We start from the raw sequence: 19,054 nt of genomic DNA, 5'->3' as shown, positions 1-19,054 counted from the left end.
TGAAGGAGCGTTGTGGTATTGATGTGGATGTGATAGGAAGTGTTATGAGGAACACACTGAGGTGGTTTGGCCATGTGGAGAGGATGGAGGGTGAAAGACGAAGAGAGTGTATGTGAGTGAGGTGGAGGGGGGATGAGGGAGGGGGAGGCCAAGGATGAGATGGAGGGATGGGGTGGAGAGATATATGAGAGAGGGGGGTGTGAGTTGGGAGCAGGGCACTGAAATGGTGGGGGACAGGGCGACTTGGAGGCGATTTGTTTGTGGCCACCCCAAACGGGATTGAGGCGTCTGGCAATAGATAGATAGAACATAGAAATGAGCAATAGAGACTGAGAAAAAAAAAGTCATATTGTTTAAGGACAAGAGCTCCCGGATAGGAGAAGGCACCACCAACAACAAGCCATGTGCAAGGCGTTGCTCTTTTGTCAGCGGCCATCTTGCGACTGTCCTGCCAGCAGCCAGCCTTTTACAGCCAAGTGCTGCAATTTCAGCCTGTACCCTCCACTTGTGGACATGCATTTCACTGCAATTCACATGTATGTATTTTCTTTGTATTTTTGTCGCAACTTACCTGTTTCAAGATGGCAAGCAAGAGTGGGTCTTCGGGTAGCAGTGGTAATGGACGAGAGCAGCCTGGCACCTCTAAATCTTTGCAGCCAAAGGAGAAATGACAATACAGGAAAGGGCAGAAATACACCAAGTATACAGTTGCTGACAGTATGGCAATACAATGCAGAACTACAGTTACTTAACCACAATTATAGTTTATAAAGTTTACTGGGGGTGTGGGCAAAAAATCATGATTTTAGGTAGTTAGGTTTGGAGGCCCTGGACCCAAACTAATTTTTCCCATAAGAAGTTCAGTTTAAATTTCGATTATTTGAATTTCACGGTGATTTTTAGGTACATATGCCCATCGAAATTTGAAATTCTGCTATCTATCTATCTATCTATCTATCTGTCTATATATATATATATATATATATATATATATACATAAAAATATACATACAAGTGGAAGGTACAGGCTGAAAGTGCAGCACTTGGCTGTAAAAGGCTGGCTGCTGGCAGGACAGTCGCAAGATGGCCGCTGACAAAAGAGCAACGCCTTGCACATGGCTTGTTGTTGGTGGTGCCTTCTCCCATCCGGGAGCTCTTGTCCTTAACCCTTTAGCACGGACTACTCTTCTTTATCATCCAAATTGGTTTGTTCTTATAGAACTTAACAATTTTGATCTAAAACTGAGAATTATGCATGTTTTTTTCAATTTTGCTCCTCCAATAAGGAAATATGGCACGCCCATTTAAATGGGCTCTATGGAGCAGTCCCCCTTGGTGTGACTCTCAATTTTCATCACTGTGCATTGATATGATAAAATTTATTGATGGATCTGGATTAAATGAAAGAATTATGTGTTGAACCATCTCATTTAATAAATATTTGTTGTAAAGAGAGTAATTAAAAAAAAAAAAATGTATAGCTAATGAAATTATTACAAGAATCTGCCGCATAAATATAAAGTAGCAGTCTATAATAAGATTCATAGCAGTTAAAAAAGAATACCAGGAAAGCTTACTCCTATATATTTTGAAGCATCAATTCATGAAACTGAGAAATTATGACTGTATATTATTTACAGGCAATACTAAGAGCTTTGACATAGGCTTTTACATCAGTTGACTGAAAAATAGGCATTCCTATTTCTTTGTGTGATACTCCACAAAGCACTGGATGTGCAGTGCCACATCACATTTGAAGCAATTAGGCTTCACATTCTTCTTACACACACCACACCGCCATTGAGTATCTCCCATCACAACATAATGATCTGTTCTGTCGTAGCATACATGCTCAGGTGAAGTTAGGGGCACAAGTCTACGAGGTTTCTCTGATGGTTTTAGCAGAACATTGACAATTTCCCTCAGAAACTCTAGCTGTGACACCTTGTGAATCTTTCTGTAGAGAATCCATCCATTTACAATTGAGCCATTCAGGAGAAAGCGGAAAAGAGGAAAGTACCACACTCGCTTCCTAAATGACACTCTATACTTTCCCCTAAATTGATCAAACAGTTCTACTCCTCCCATTCCTTTGTTATAAAGCTTCACAATGTTTGGGTGAGGGATTACTGCCACTTCTTTCTTCTTTATTGACCACCGTTTGCATTTGCCCATTGAGAGAGATGTACTTTCACTTCTGTTTGTTGCCACCCTAACATCACTGTTGTCATTCCATGTACAAATAGCAATCTTCTTTTCTTTTTCCTGAAACAACTCTGCTTCCCCTCTCTCTTTTTTCTTGATGTCTGACACTGGGACATCCTTACTCTGTCCTTACGAATTGTACCTGTCAGACTAATATTAGCTTCCTGGAAAAACTGGAGAAGAGGCAGTGTTGTAAAAAAGTTGTCAACATATCCACTGCTACCCTTAGGTACTGTTCCTTTGGGCAATGCATGGACTACAGATTCACCCACAGGCATTCCTTCCTCAAACCCAGAGTCTTTTCCTTCATACAAGCGGAAATTCATTAACAGTCCTTCATGGGAGCATAGACACCAAAACTTGTAGCCAAATCTCATGGGCTTTCCTCTAATGAATTGTTTGAATCCATGTCGCCCATAATATGGTTCCATGGCTTCATCAATAGCCCATGTCATAGGAAGTGGTTGAGCGATATCCATGAAGAGCTTGTTGAAATGTTCAAAAAGAGGGCGAATCTTAAAGATCTTATCATCCGAAGGCTTCTTTGAGTTGTCCACAAAGTGCAGGCTTCACACGATCTCCTCAAATCGGTTTATTGTCATTCCACACTGAGTTACAGCCAGATTTCGGGTGTCCGCCTGCTTCGTCCAATACAGCCGTCGGTTTGGAACTGGGTTATATCATGAGAGATGAAAGATGCCAAGTACCTGATGCAGTTCTTCTTCGGTAACACATTAATCTTTCCCAATTTTAACTTGATGATAACGGTTTGTCTCTGTCTTGATCACCTCAATCAGTTCTTTGTCCCAAAAGTATCTGAATATGTCCACGGGTGTAAATCCTTCATCTGCCCATTTTTCTACAAAAGATGGTTTATATACTTCATGTAAGCTTAGGGCATCACCTCGGGTGTGTTACCCGAGAATACATTGTAATATTGAGAAAAGACCCAGTTATTATATACATTAGTAAAAGTAAAAATATATTATGCAACAAACAATTTTTTAGGATCCTAAATATATATTCATACACATATTGACCCTTGGGGATAAGAATATATCAGATATAATCAAAATAAAGTAACACAAGCATTAAAAGTGAACAAGTATTTTGATTCAAGTATTCTCCTTAGGCAGCAGTGCCCTGACTGAGCTCCATAGAGCCCATTTAAATTGGCATCATATTTTCACTGATAATAAAAGTGACAGAATGTGGTTTTCCCTCAAATCAATAATTTCACACATTAAAACAAGTCTTTATGTGTCATTTTTACCATCACTCACTATAAGAAGTTCCATATGCAGCAATGTATAGACAATAACTTACTTATGTCCAGACATTTTGGTAGAAGCAATGAAGTAGCTCTCCTTCCTTCCTTCATTTACTTGTTGTTTACAAAGTAAGTTAGAATATGAATCATCAGCTGAGAAATGTTACGTTTTCTTTACATCCTTCAACAAGAAGAACGTAAATTCCCTGGTAAACTTAGATAAAATTAGTGTTTCTAAAAAGTAAAATTTCCGCCCATTTAATTGGGCTCTATGCGTTCGTGGGTTAAACAACATGACTTTTTTTTTTTCTCAGTCTCTATTGCTCATTTCTGTGTTCTATCTATTGCCAGACGCCTCAATCCCGTTTGGGGTGGCCACAAACAAATCGCCTCCAAGTCGCCCTGTCCCCCGCCATTTCACTGCCCTGCTCCCAACTCTCGCCCCCCTCTCTCATATATCTCTCCACCCTATCCCTCCATCTCCTCCTCAGCCTCCCCCTCCCTCTTCCCCCCTCCACCTCACTCACATACACTCTCTTCGTCAGTCTTTCACCCTCCATCCTCTCCACATGGGCAAACCACCTCAGTGTGTTCCTCATAACGCTTCCTATCACATCCACATCAACACCACAACGCTCCTTTATATCCTCATTCGTCAGCCTGTCTCTCCATGTGACTCCACAGGCTCCTCAACTCGTTTCCACTGCTCTCACTCTTGACTTGTGTCCTTCCAACAACGTCCAAGCTTCACTTCCGTACGTTAGAGTTGGTATCACAATACTGTCAAGTAGTAACTTTTTCACTTCCATGCTCATTTCCCTGTTTCTTATCACTGCTTTCAAAGAACCAGCAACCTTTCTTCCCTGCTGTACCCTTTCAAGCACTTCACCCTCAAAACCTCCATCCTTACTCATCACACTACCCAAGTACTTAAATGCACTCACATTTTCCAATTCCTCACCATCCAACCTCACTGTACATTCACTGACTTCACCTCTCTCAAAGACCATCACTTTACTCTTCCCTACATTCACCTTTAGATTCCATTTCTTACACACTCTGTCAAACTCATCCACCAAAATACGGATAGTACCATACAGAGTCTGATCCAATCCAATGAAACAGCGAATGAAGATTAGGAATTTGAAGCTGGAAAATGTTGAATTGAGGAGGAAACTAGAAGAGAGTACTTATAAAACGGAGAAGGTGAGTAATGTATTAGAAGAGCATAAGGCAAAGTGGGCACACGTAGAAGAAGAACAGAAAGAAGTGGTCAGCTTAAGAGAGATCATCCAAGAAGAAAGGGAAATGAACAAGAAAAAAATGGAAGAAAATGTAGTGAAAATACTGAAGAAAAAAGAGAAAATAGTGAGAGAAACTGTAGAAAGGAACAGATGTGTGGTAGTATTTGGAAACAGGGAAGAGGAAGAAAAGGTTAGGTTCGTAAGACTCGAGAGAGACGTGAACCTGGTGAGAGGAATATTAGGCAAGATTGACCCTGAAGGAGACAAGTGGGTAAAAGAAATTGAGGAAGTAAGGAGGATAGGGCCTTATAAGAAGGGGGAAACAAGACCAGTGAGAGTAAAGTTTACATCAGAAAGTGTAATAAATGAGATACTTAAAGTGACTTGGAAATTAAGCAAAGAGGCAGGGATGGAAAATATTATAATAAGAAAAGATCTGAATGAAGAAGAAAGAGAAGTTTTAAAATCATTAAAGGAAGAAGCAAAGGGAAAAAATGATAAGAGGACAGAGGAAGAATGTAATACTTTTTTTTGGAGAGTATTGGATATGAAAGTAAGGAAGTGGTATTTAAGGAAATAGAAGTGAAAGAAACTAAGGGGGATGGTTGTGAAAGATCAGAAGTTGAGGAAGTTTTACGGATAGAGAGTAGGAGAGAAGAGGGTATTAAAAACGTCAAAAATAATTTGAAGGTGATATATACTAATGTTGATGGTTTCATATCGACAAGGATCAAAATTAACAATTTCTTGAAAGAACATGAACCTGATATCATGTGCCTTGTAGAGACCAAATTAAGAGAAGATATTGATGTTCATTTGGGAGATGGTAAATACAAACTGTGGAGAAAAGACAGGAAAGAAAAAAAGGGAGGAGTGATGATAGCAGTGAAGAACAACATAAATATAGATACTGTGGAAATGGGAGAAGGCAGGGCTGAAGTGATATATATGAAATTAGAAACTGGAGAGAATGTTAAGAGAGATATGGCGGTAGTGTATGTTCCCCCAAAGACGAGAGCATGGAAGGATGATGAATACCACGAGATGTTGTCAGATATGGCTATCTATTTGCAAAAAATAGTTGAGAAAAGCAATAATATAATTTTAGTGGGTGACTTTAACTGTAAAGAGGTGAACTGGGAGGAATGGTACTCGGGAGGCGGCAAGGATTCATGGGGCACTATGTTATTAAATATAATAATGAATAATGTGATGACGCAATGGGTCAAAGAAGAGACACGGTTTCGAGGTGAGGACACACCAGCAAGGTTAGATTTACTGTTCACCAAAGAACCCGATGTAATAGAATCATTGAAATATCTCTGTCCTTTAGGAAAAAGTGATCATGTGGTCATTGAGTTCCAGATGTTAATAGGGAACGTCGAGCCAAGAGACGAGCTTCATAGACAGGGAAGATGCAACTTTGGGAAAGCAAATTTTACAGGATTGAGAAACTTTTTTGAAAATGCGGATTGGAGAAAATTCAGAGAAACAAAAGAGATACAGAAGAAGTGGGATATCTTTCTAGACCTCTATAATTTGGGAGTGGAAAAATTTGTACCAAGAGTAAGAGGGAAAGAAAACAGGAAAAAGGAGTGGTTTAATAGAAGGTGTATGATAGCACAAAAAGAGAGAGATAAGGCGTGGAACAATTGGAGAAAGAGAGGTAACAACAGAACAAAGGAAGAATATAAAAGAACAAGAAATGAATACACAAGAATACGTAGAGAAGAAGAAAGGAACTTTGAAAAAGGTATAATAAGACAAATGCAAGGATGAACCCAAACTGTTTTATAGATTTGTTAATGGCAAACTGAAACAAAAGGAAGGAATCACCAAACTGAAAGTAGAAGGAGAGGTCATTAAGGATGCGTCAATGCAAACAGAAATAATGAACAAATGTTTCCAGTCAGTTTTCACTAAAGAAAAGGAGCTTGTGGAAGGGGAGGGAGTGATTAGAAATGTTCCTGTGATAAAAGATATAAAAGTGGAGGTACAGGAAGTGTATAAATTACTGGAAACTCAAGATGTAAGGAAAGCCCAAGGACCTGATGGAATTTCTAATTGGGTACTGAAGGAATGCAGAGAACAACTGGCGGATAAAATTCACAGTTTAATCGTATGCTCACTGGAAGAGGGGAAAATGCCACAAGAATGGAAGAGGGCAAATGTGGTACCGATTTACAAGGGAGGAAACAGGGAAGAACCCCTGAATTATAGACCAGTGTCTCTAACCAGCATGGTCGCAAAATTGTGTGAGAGAATCCTGAAAGACAGATGGATAAAATATCTGGAAGAGATGAATATTTTGGCTGAATGTCAGTTTGGATTCAGAAGTGGAAGGTCATGTGTTTCCAACTTGTTGAGCTTTTACTCAAGAGCGATTGATGTGGTACAGGAGAGAGATGGTTGGGTGGATTGTGTGTACTTAGAGAAGGCCTTTGACAAGGTACCTCATAAAAGACTAATGTGGAAACTAGAATGTATAGGAGGACTGAAGGGGAAACTTCTGGAATGGATGAGAGACTTTTTGAGAAACAGACAAATGAGGACAGTAATAAAGGATAGGATGTCTGGATGGAGGGAAGTAACAAGTGGAGTTCTTCAAGGCTCGGTGTTGGCGCCAGTAATGTTCCTGATTTACGTAAATGATATGGTAGATGGAGTGAACAGTTATGCAAGTCTGTTTGCTGATGATGTAAAGATCCTGAGGAAGGTAGAGGTTGAGGAAGATTGTAAAATACTGCAGGAGGATTTGGATAGCAGACACAATTGGAGCCGGACGTGGGAAATGAAATTTAATGTAAAGAAATGTTAAATATTGGAAATGAGTAAAAGTACCAGGAGGCCATCACTGAATTATTTGTTGGGTAATGAATTAATCACAAAAAGGAAAGAAGAGAGAGATTTGGGAGTGCTGGTCCAAGATAGTTTGTCACCAGAAAAGCACATTAACAAGATAGTTGGAGAGACTTATAAACTCTTGACTAACATAAGAGTAGCATTTCATTATAAGGATGAGGAGATGATGAAAAAATTGATAGTGGCAATCATCTGCCCCAGGTTAGAATATGCAGTGGTAGTGTGGTCCCCACACAAAAAGAAAGATATAAACAAGATTGAGAGAATACAAAGAACAGCAACCAAGATGGTCCCCAGTCTGACAGACCTGTCATACAGAGAGAGGCTGGAAAAACTGGATTTCCCTTCCTTAGAGGAAAGGAGAAAGAGGGGAGACATGATTGCAGTGTTCAGGACCATGGTGGGAGTAGATAAAATTGACAAAGAAGATCTGTTTGTATGGGATAAGAGAGCAACAAGAGGACACGGAATGAAATTGAAAAAGTCAAGCTGCTTGAAGGATATCAAGAAATATAGCTTTCCTTACAGAAGTATAGACTTATGGAATAGCCTGGACAAAGAGATTGTCCAGTCTAAAAACTTAAACGAGTTTAAAGCCAAATTTGACATTGAGAAACAGCGATAGAAACCCACGAGCATAGTACATTCCGTGTATATCACAATTAGGTATAAATACTTAAATATTGGAATGACTTAGACTAAGAGGTGGTGCATGAGAAAAACATTCATATGTGTAAAGGTAGACTTGATAAATGTGGATATGGAGACAGGACAACACGAGCATTGCTCAATTCCTGTATACTACAAATAGGTAAATACACACACACACACACACACACACAAGAAAGAGAGAGAGAGAGAGAGAGGGACTTAATATGTAGTTGATTATGACTGTGAGTTGGAATCATGAGTCCAGGGTCTTGAATGGTCAGTTATAGAATATGTGACTTAGTCCACTGGGCATGCAGTTGATTACTTTCTCTTGTCATAGTGTTAGTCTTACCTTGCCCTTACTTTTCTGATGATGATGAAAGATTGTGGACTTCATCAGGTAGAACCTAATTATTAAGAAAAAATAACTACTTACCTATGTAATTTTATTTATTTCCAGGTGGAATTGAATGAAGAAGAAACTATTTTGATTATCCGTCGTCTGCACAAAGTTCTCAGGCCTTTCTTACTTCGGAGGCTGAAGAGGGAAGTGGAGGCTCAGCTTCCTGATAAGGTATTTTTTTTTTTTTTTTTTATAGATCTTTTGCTATTACTAGTCTTCAAGAATATAAGAATTAAAATAAATTTGACTTCTTGTTTCTGCCAGCAGAACAAAATGCACATGTATGATCCCAGTGAAAGAGGTTAAATCACCTTTGTATCTTTCATGATTGACCCGGATGTTGTTTAACATTTTGATATTTAAATCTTTCAGAATTTTTTTTGTCAATCGGTAGCAAAGAAGGTGAAAAATGAAGTGTTGACCTCTTGTTTCTGCCAACAGAACAAAATGCACATGTATGATCCTAGTGAAAGAGGTTAAATCACCTTTCTATCTTGCATGATTTTCCCTGATGTTGTTTAACAGTTTGATATTTAATTCTTTCAGAAATTTTTTTGTCAGTTGGTAGCAAAGATGGTGAAAAATGAAGTGTTAGAAATATAAGAGCTTGATGTCAATATTCCAGATAGAGAGTGCTAAAACACTGAACATCATGTTTGGTTCATAGGCAGAGAGTGTGAGATGTGCATATGTATGAATCCAGACAAGTTTTTTTCATGTTAACAGCTGATAGGGAGAATTTTAATTGCAAAGTTGAATGACTGAATAGTAGGTGATGGAAGTAATGCAACTGTTATGTATGGCTGTGTACAGTAATTAAATTTCTTTGTATTATGTTTCAGGTGGAATACATTATTAAGTGTGAGATGTCTGGACTGCAACATGTGCTGTACCGCTCCATGCAGACACGAGGGGTAATGCTGTGTGCTGAGGATAAGAAGGGGCAGAAGAGCAACACCAAGGCACTCATGAATACCATCATGCAACTGCGCAAGCTTTGCAACCACCCATTCATGTTCCAGCACATTGAAGAAGCTTATTGCAACCATACTGGTTTTGCAGGAGGAATAGTACAAGGGTGAGCTTTGTGTCTTGTGCATGGGATTTCCTTACCCAGTCACTGTAAAACGTGATTTATGACAAAGAATATTCCCAACATGGAATATTGTTGGTTTGCAGTAGTAAAAATTGAATATAATCTTTACTATTAAAGTATGCATATAATGATCCATGGTTGAGATATGTTGGCTGTAAAGTACAAAGGTAACCTCATTTTTGAGCATACAGAAATGAGAATGGTAAGATGGGTGTATGTTGCCACACTGAGGGGCAGAGCAGTGAACATACATACATACATACATACATCATCTAATCATACATCATCTAATCATACGTTGCCCCATGAGGAGCGTAGGAGCCCAGGGCTAGGCAAGTTGGTCCTGACGTTAGGATGCGAGTGACCAGCCTCACTTATCCGTGAGTGGCAATACGTGGGCAGTAAATCCGAACCATCCCATGGATATAAACCTACACAAGCTCAGTCGAGCTGGAGTGCCTTAATTACCCATTAAACCACCAGGTGCCGTAGTTTGGTTATATGGTTACCACCCAGTGCAATTAATGATTTCCTAGTGTACAGGTAATCATTTGGCATGTCACTCAGTGTAGAGTCACCAGTAGACAGAAGGAAGAAGAAGGAAAGGAAGACAGAAGAGGAAGGCAGGAAAGAAGGAAGATTAGAGGAAGGCAGGAAAGAAGGAAGATTAGAGGAAGGCAGGAAAGAAGGAAGGAAGAGAGGAAAGGGCAGTCACTCAAGAGCAGCACTATATCAAGTTAGTGGATGGTGAGCGCTCCCACATACCACCAGCAGTGAAGAAAATGTATAAAATTTGAATGTGGAAGGGAGAGAACTTCTGTTGACAGATGAAGGAAAGCATGGAATGTCCAGAGAAGGGACCTCACGGTAAGGGGACATAGTTGAGGACACCATGCATCTTGGAAAGCAGTGATCAGATTGATAGGGCTAACCCTGTAACCATTGAATAATAGCTTTCATCATCATCATTTTCCAGACCTCTTATCTCATATAAATGTGGCATGAGTCGGGGCCCTGACAACAAGAGAATCTGTGGTAGAGGGAAGCTAACCGAATGTGTCCAAATTACAGTGGAATCTCAGATTTCGATGGGCATATGTACCTAAAAATCACCGCAAAATTCAAATCATCGAAATTTAAACAGAACTTATAATGGGAAAAATTAGTCTGGGTCCGGGGCCTCCGAACCTAACTACCTAAAATCATGATATTTTGCCCACACCCCCAGTAAACTTTATGAACTATAATTGTGGTTAAGTAACTGTAGTTCTGCATTGTATCGCCATACTGTCAGCAAGTGTATACTTGTTGTATTACTGCCCTTTCCTGTATTGCCATTTCTTCTTTGGCTGCAAAGATTTAGAGGTGCCAGGCTGCTCTCGTCCATTACCACTGCTACCCGAAGAACCACTCTTGCTTGCCATCTTGAAACAGGTTGCAACAAAAATACAAAGAAAATACAACTGAACTGCAGTGAAATGCATGTCCATATGTGGAAGGTACAGGCTGAAAGTGCAGCACGTGGCTGTAGATGGCTGGCTGCTGGAAGGACAATTGCAAGATGGCCGCCGACAACAGAGCATCGCCTTGCACATGGCATGTTGTTGTTGGTGCCTACTCCCATCCGGGAGCTCTTGTCCATATACAGCATGACTGTTTCTTTTCTGTCTCTATTGTTCATTTCTGTGTTGCTCCTCATATTCATAATTACTGTACTTCTCTTCGTTTCAGTATTCTGCCTACTGTATTTGCTACCACCTGTAATTCATTTTGTTTAATTTCTCTTGTTATATCTTCGAGTTATTAAAGTATTGATTATTTAATAATAAGTATATTTATAGAATGATGGGGGAATCCTCCAGGGTGCGAATTGTCAATTGTCCATGTTTTGACGGGGAATTATCTTGCGGACGAATTGACTGGACTATGAATTGTCTCGGAACCATATCATCGTATGCTTCATATACTGTATGAATAAATGATGTTGATTTTCATTCTCTTCTTGACACGTCACATACGATATTAGGTTAGGCTCATACTTCTTATAATTTTCCTTCACTTCTAGCATCTTGGTTCGCATCAAAAATATTATCTTTGCTTGTTTTGGTTGGAGTCTGGCCCTGAGAGCACATGTCACATATGATATCAGGTTAGGCTCATACTTCTTTTTATCATTTTTCTTCACTTCTAGCATTCTGGTTCACATCAAAAATATTATCTTTGCTTGTTTTGGTTGGAGTCTGGCACTGAGAGCGCATGTCACCAGGGGCGCACCCAGGGGGGGGAGGGGGCTGGGCCCGGGCCCCCCCCCCTTAGCTCTCTGGGTCCTTTAAAAATTTATATATATTTATTTCGACAACAGCAAAACATGAAAAATTGGCAAGTACAAATAAAGAGTAACACATGAGCCAGCAGCTCGCTGACTCTAAACCTGCATGTGACCTCCGGGTAATTATCGGATTACCTGACCTCACCTCACTACGGCCCCCCCCCCTTAGAAAATTTCTGGGTGCGCCCCTGTATGTCACATACGATATTAGGTTAGGTTCATACTTTTTCTTATAATTTTCCTTCACTTCTAGCATTTTGGTTCGCATCAAAATTATTATCTTTGCTTGTTTTGGTTGGAGTCTGGCCCTGAGAGCACATGTCACATACGATATTAGGTTAGGCTTATACTTTTTCTTATGATTTTCCTTCACTTCTAGCATTTTGGTTTGTATCAAAAATATTATCTTTGCTTGTTTTGGTTGGAGTCTGGCCCTGAGAGCACATGTCACATACGATATTGGGTTAGATTCATACTCATCCATCATACTACTTCTTATAATTTTCCTTCACTTCTAGCCTTTTGGTTCGCATCAAAAATATTATCTTTGCTTGTTTTGGTTGGAGTCTGGCCTTGAGAGCACATGTCACATATGATATTAGTGCTGTGATTTCGCGAGAAATAAGTCAGATATTCTGATTGACTGACCAACTCAGCTGAGTTGATCTTTGGCGAGTGATCGCCTATACAGCAAACTATCAGCTGATCACTCTCCCTCCTCCCACTCGCTGACCGACAACAACAAATATGGCGACATAAATAATAAACAATGTCTACCTGTATATGGGATGCATAGAAGCAACTGCATGACTTAGTATTTACTACTCGGTATATGTAATGACATTACAAACGTTTTTGTCACTGTAACACCAGCCACACTACATTCACAAGCTGACACTATTATCGAAATGTTGAGCTTGTAAATCTTCGAACTTGTCTGCCTTCACCACATATATTTTGAGTACTTTAATTTTGTGAAGAAATTTGCACGTTTAACTAAATAATAACCACCATATAATTCTTATTTACTTAGCCATGGTTAAATATGAGGAAAAGTGGGAAGAATATAGAGAAGTACTGAGAATCAGCTGAGTGGTGTTTAGGTTTGCGATCCAACAGCAGCAGATTGGAAGGGGGCAACACTGCTCTCAGCCATTGTTGAGGTGAAGTCAACCTGAAGGGTCCCGGTTGGAATTTGATAACCTCACAATGTCGGATTTTGCCCTCACCTAGACAAGAAAATGGCGCCCAAGTCAACATTATGGCGTAACAAGTCAACAGAAGTAAACTTCGGTTGACTTTTAATTCTCGTGAAATCATGGCTTAGATTAGGTTCATACTTTTTCTTATAATTTTCCTTCACTTCTAGCATTTTGGTTCGCGTCAAAGATATTATCTTTGCTTGTTTGGTTTAAGTCTGGCCCTGAAAGCATCGAAATATGCGACTTTGCATCGAAAAGTAAGGTAGGCAGACCACTCCAAAATGCATCAAAATTTGATTAATTGAATTCTAAACTGTCAAAAATTGAGATTTCACAGTAATTGTGTCAAACTTTTACTCATTGCCATTCAGGCCCCCAGATTCCTGTTTCTGCCTCAGAGATACACATCCTTACTTACAGTACGTGCTTCACACTGTCACTCTGTTAGAATCTCTCTAATGACTAACACATCACAGGGACACAATAGAGGTGCAAAATGTGTGGACTGAAGAGGATAATTTAGGTTTATACTGATGCATATAGTGCATACATAGTTATGAATGCTAAAGCTTGGAGTGGTGTGATGAGATTAACAACTTCTGTAGTAAGATAGGTACAGTTGGAAAGAAGAAGTTGATAGAGCAGCGGAGGAAAAACGAAAAAAGTAACTCAAGTGCATGCTAAAAATGAGCTGACTGAAAGAAGGGAAATTATAAGGAGTAAGAAGTATGCAAAAAGACTAATTCCTGACGTAGCAGAGATTATCTCATGTTGTAACCAAGTTCCCATAGGTTAATGGCAGAATGAGAATAATAGAGCTCTACAGCCTTTTCATAGCACTGCATCATGACTTGCATCACATTCTAGTTTTACTATCTTGTTACAGCACAGGGTTGAACATGAACAGATGACAATTTTACACCTCTAAGAGTGAACAAAGTGTAGAAATAAAGGATGATCTTGGAAGAAAAGGAATGTAGACTACACTGCAAATAGGAAGCTGTAGAAATGAGGGTGGAAAGAACTTGAAAGTGTAAATGATGAAAGTGAACGAATAATAAAAAAATGGAAGTGAAGTAAGGAAAGGGTAGAATGTTCACTGGATTTATATATTAGTAACATTTGTGAAAGGTCAATATATCCTGATGTGATGTTTCACTTACAGGCCTGATTTGTACCGAGCCTCTGGTAAATTTGAGCTGCTGGATCGCATCCTTCCCAAACTGAAGGCCAAAGACCATCGTGTGCTCCTTTTCTGTCAGATGACGCAGCTCATGACAATCATGGAAGACTACCTGATGTACAAGGGATTCAAGTACCTCAGGCTTGATGGTTAGTGTCATTGATTTTCCTCGTGGAACTTTTTATTGGTTTTACTTGTGTGCAGAATTCCTGTCCAGTGATAATAATGACACTAGTATTTTCACTATGCAGTGACATTAAAGGCATCAATTATTTTGCTCTGTAGAGGTACTGTTTTTCCTGTAGGTGGCTTTATTTATTTATTTATTTTTTTTAATGCAAGAAAGAAGGAACCAAAGGTCAGGAGCCCACAAAATTGTTCTCTCCAAGAAAAAGACATCCATCCATCATCCATCTAATCCTATGTTGCCCCATGAAGAGCATAGGAGCCCAGGGCTAGGCAAGTTGATTCTTACATTTAAGATGAGAGTGACCAGCCTCACTCATCCCTGAGTGGCATTACATGAGTAATAAACCACAACCACCCCTTGGATATAAACTTGCACAGGCTTAGTCCAATTGGAGCACCTTAATTACCCACTAAACCACCAGGCGCCTTAATTTGGTTATGTGGTTTCCACCCAGCTTGGTAAATGGTTTCCTGGTGTACAGGACACCATTTGACTTGTCACTCAGTGTACAGTAGAGTCACCCAGAGGCAGAAGGGAGAGCAAAGAATGAAGGAAAGAAGAGAAGAAAAAAAGCAAGATAAGAAAGAGCCAAATGCAAGATCCGTTCATTCTGAGATGCCTGGACACACTGCATTTTAAAGGATGGAGATCATAGGGATTAAGAAATACAGACAGAGGGAGACAGTTCCAGAGTTCAGGAAACCATTTGGCTTGTCACTTAGTGTAGAGTCACCCTCAGGCAAAAGGAAGAGGAAAGAGTGAAGGAAAGAAAGTCAGAAGAGGGAGAAAAAACAAAAACAAGATAACAGGGAGCCAAATGCAAGATCCGTTCATTTTGAGATGCTTGGACGCACTGCTTTTGAAAGACTGGAGATCATAGGCATTAGGAAATACAGACAGAGGGGGACAGTTCTAGAGTTGAGATACAGTACTTTCTAAACTCTGGATAAAGTGAACATACTAATGTTAGGTATGAAAATACAAAATTGTGTTATACCGTAATTCTGTTAATATCAACTGTATATAAGGAAAAGTGTGTCCATTGACTGCATATCTGCATCATGCTTATGTTAGCATCAACCAGCTGATAGTTAAACAACATAGCCATCAACTGGCATATACATCAGAAGTGGCCATGATTGTCTTCTGTCTGTCTGTCTGTAGCCAGACACCTAAGGGATGGCCACAGACAGATGGCATCCATGTCGCCCTGTCCCCTGCCATTTTGATGCTCTTCCCTCAACTTACACTACCTCTCTCATTTACCTCTCTCCATTCCATTCCTTCATCTTGCTTAAACTAATTAGGAACAAATGAGTCAGGTTACCAGAGTAGGCCGCATAAGGTACTGTTACATCCATTCTTTTCAGTCATTTCAGCCATGTTTAGACCCAGTCAGAACAGTCAAGATCCATTCTTGTCATGTCAGATATAGTCAAGTCAGTTTGGTCCATTCTTGTTAGATCAGGGTAATTAAAGTCCAGTTAAGTTCATTTGGGTGCAGATTAGTCCAATCTGCTCATTTAAATTGATTAAGGTTTTCCACATCCATTCAGGCTCAGCCAGCTTTGTCCAGGTCCATTCAGAACCATTCATTTTCATCATTCATTCCATCCATCCATCATCCAATCCTATGGTGCCCCATTAGGAGCGTAGGAGCCCAGAGCTAGGCAAGTTGGTCCTGACATTTAAGATGAGAGTGACCAGCCTCACTTATCCCTGAGTGGCATTACATGAGCAATAAACCGCAACCACCCCTTGGATATAAACCTGCGCAGGCTCAATCCGATTGGAGCACCTTAATCACCCACTAAACCACTAGGTGCCATAATTTGGTTATATGGTTACCACCCAGCGCAGTAAATGGTTTCATGGTGTATAGGAAACCATTTGGCTTGTCACTCAGTGTAGAGTCACCCATAGGCAGAAGGAGGAGGAAAGAGTGAAGGAAAGACAGAAAAGGGAGTGTAAAGTCACCCATAGGCAGAAGGAAGAGGAAGGAATGAAGGAAAGAAAGACTGAAGAGGAAGAAAGGAAGAGAGGAAAGGGCAAACACCTAAAACAGCACTACATCGAGTGAATGGATGGTTAGCACCCCCTCCAACCGCAAACATTTCAGTAATTCATATCCGTTTGGGTTTGCTTAGATCAGTTCAGGTCAAGTCACATCTGTTGAGGTCAGCCTGGATCCATTCCAGTTATTCTAGGACATTTCAGCCATGCTTTGATTTCAGTAGATCAGTTTGGGACTATTTAAGCTAATCAACAGTAGGTCCCTTCAGGCTACTTCAGGTCCTTCAGCTTGATTTAGGTCAATCCAGATTGATTCAGATTATGCCAATGAAAGCTTAACACCAGAAATCATTTGTGTCAGTGTAATGTTTATTGAGATATGATTGTTCAGGTCATTGAGGTTTAGTCATGCTCCTTTATGTGTGAGATATGTGGGTGGCAGACCACAATGGGATAAGCAGACCCTCTCAGTATGGATGGTTTATGCCAACTGACAGTTACAATGGTCATTGTCATAATATTTACCTCATTAGAGGAAAAGTGGATGGGTTGGGTAGAAAAGAGTGGCCCCACTATGTCATCTAGTTTATATATGAAACTAATCGTACTGTGTTGTTAACCCGTGGATTGCAAGCCACAGCTTAGGCTGGGAAGTGTCGCGTTGTGAGCCACAGCTCAGGCTGTGCTGGCCGTGCATCACCGCTAACTCCTCCATCCCTGCACAAAGTTACGCATGGCGCTACACAAAGACAGAGAGAGAGAGAGAGAGATTTTTTCTTTTTGCCAGATGATGCCCTGGATGTTTATCTTCAAGTTTATAATAAAAAATATATATATATACGTATATATATTTTTTTTTGTTTTTTCACTACTCCCCCATATAAATTTATGCATGGCACAACGCAAAGACGGATAGGGAGAGATTATTTTCTTTTTCACCAGATGATGCCCTGGATGTTTTTATCTTCAAGTTTATAATAAACATCCATTTTTGGTCTTAACACTGCTACCTCCTAGTCGCTATGGTACACACACACACGCACACATGTACACACCACATGCAACATTCGCTCGCCTCTGAAACATTTACATCAGTCAGTTTTGGAGTACCCAGTGGCTTTATTATATGCCAAAAACATCAAAATGTATTTGGTTGTTCAATATAAATATCATCACTTAAGGACATGAAACATCTCAAACAATTTATTCATCCAAACATCGTCAGTGCAAGACTAAAGGTGTACAGCACCATTGATCCTAAATTTTCCATGGTTGCATCTGTCATGATCACCTAAAACCTATATTCACTTCATATTACTGACATGGTGAAAATTTCACTCGTCTTCAAATCCTGAGAATTCATCACTACTTCCCCCAAGTCCTGAAGCATCACTGGAAGTCATCACCACGGTCATCATCACTGTTTCACTGTCACTCTCATACAGTAAATGATCCTCAGTACCATCCATTGAACTGCTTATACCACACTTCATACGATTTTAACTTGGCAATCGTTTTAACTTGGCAATCGTTTTAACTGAGCACAGGCGATATTCAGACTTGGGGCATTTGATACAGCCCACATTAACCTCCTCAGTACATGTTTCCTGAACGGAATAAAATCATATGGCGAGCATGAATAAACTACCCTATAAAATACATTGCTGGGCTGAAGGGATTATAATAAGCGGATTATCAGTTCCCTAGCCTGACTCTTCCCACTCCTACTTCCTTAACTACACCCACACCAAACTCTCACCTACACCTTAGGATTCTGGTCGTTTCGGCCATAACGTCCAAAATGGCAAACGACTTTACAACCTAACCTAACCAATTTGGACGTTACGGCCTAAATGATCCCCATTGCCGATCATGAGAGCTTTGCTTAGGCAGCAAAGATGCAGAGAGTGAACATTGTCAATCATTCTGATCGCTTCGTCTGCTAAGAATACAGCAGAAATGGCGGACGCTGATATGAATGCCCGTCAGGCACTGCTATTTCGGATATTGCATCAGTTATGCTACTCAGTGAATTTTATCCTATTTTCATAACAAAATACTGTAATTGGGTGTGCCCTGAGTTGCATAGACATTGCTAAAGTACTTCACTTGGCTGAAAAAGTGAAGCTGTAACTTCAGGCAGTACTGTTTAACGTTACAACTGTTTTTCCTGTTTTTCGCTATTGGTATAATAAGACTGTTCACTTCTACGATACTCTTGTCAGGCATGAAACAAAATGTCACTAAGAGAAGCCAACCATATGAGGGTGATTGAATTTCCATATGCGACAAAAATAATTTCTGATGACTTGTCAGGTTCGCTTGCCAGCATCTCTCCAGTATGACTGCTTTGCTAGTTAGTAAGTGGATGGCAAGCAAAGTGGTTATGATTGCCTTTCAGAAGGT

At 40.0% G+C, this 19,054-nt stretch overlaps 1 protein-coding gene across 1 annotated transcript in view; it reads left to right on the top strand.

Moving 5' to 3' along the window:
• The window catches only part of brm (ATP-dependent helicase brm), a 243,139-nt gene that overhangs the window by 130,342 nt on the left and 93,743 nt on the right, over positions 1-19,054 (top strand). The window contains exons 13-15 of the mRNA XM_080272398.1: positions 8,693-8,806; positions 9,478-9,713; positions 14,428-14,594. Of these exons, the coding sequence (XP_080128524.1) occupies positions 8,693-8,806; positions 9,478-9,713; positions 14,428-14,594 (517 nt within the window). The remainder of the gene's footprint in view (positions 1-8,692; positions 8,807-9,477; positions 9,714-14,427; positions 14,595-19,054) is intronic.

Source organism: Coenobita brevimanus, chromosome 50 (assembly GCF_032717465.1).
Source record: "Coenobita brevimanus isolate Jiangsu-jjx chromosome 50, ASM3271746v2, whole genome shotgun sequence".
NCBI classification, from domain to species: domain Eukaryota; kingdom Metazoa; phylum Arthropoda; class Malacostraca; order Decapoda; family Coenobitidae; genus Coenobita; species Coenobita brevimanus.
Note: the sequence above shows the minus strand (reverse complement) of the source record. Positions and strands in the feature narration are given on the sequence as shown.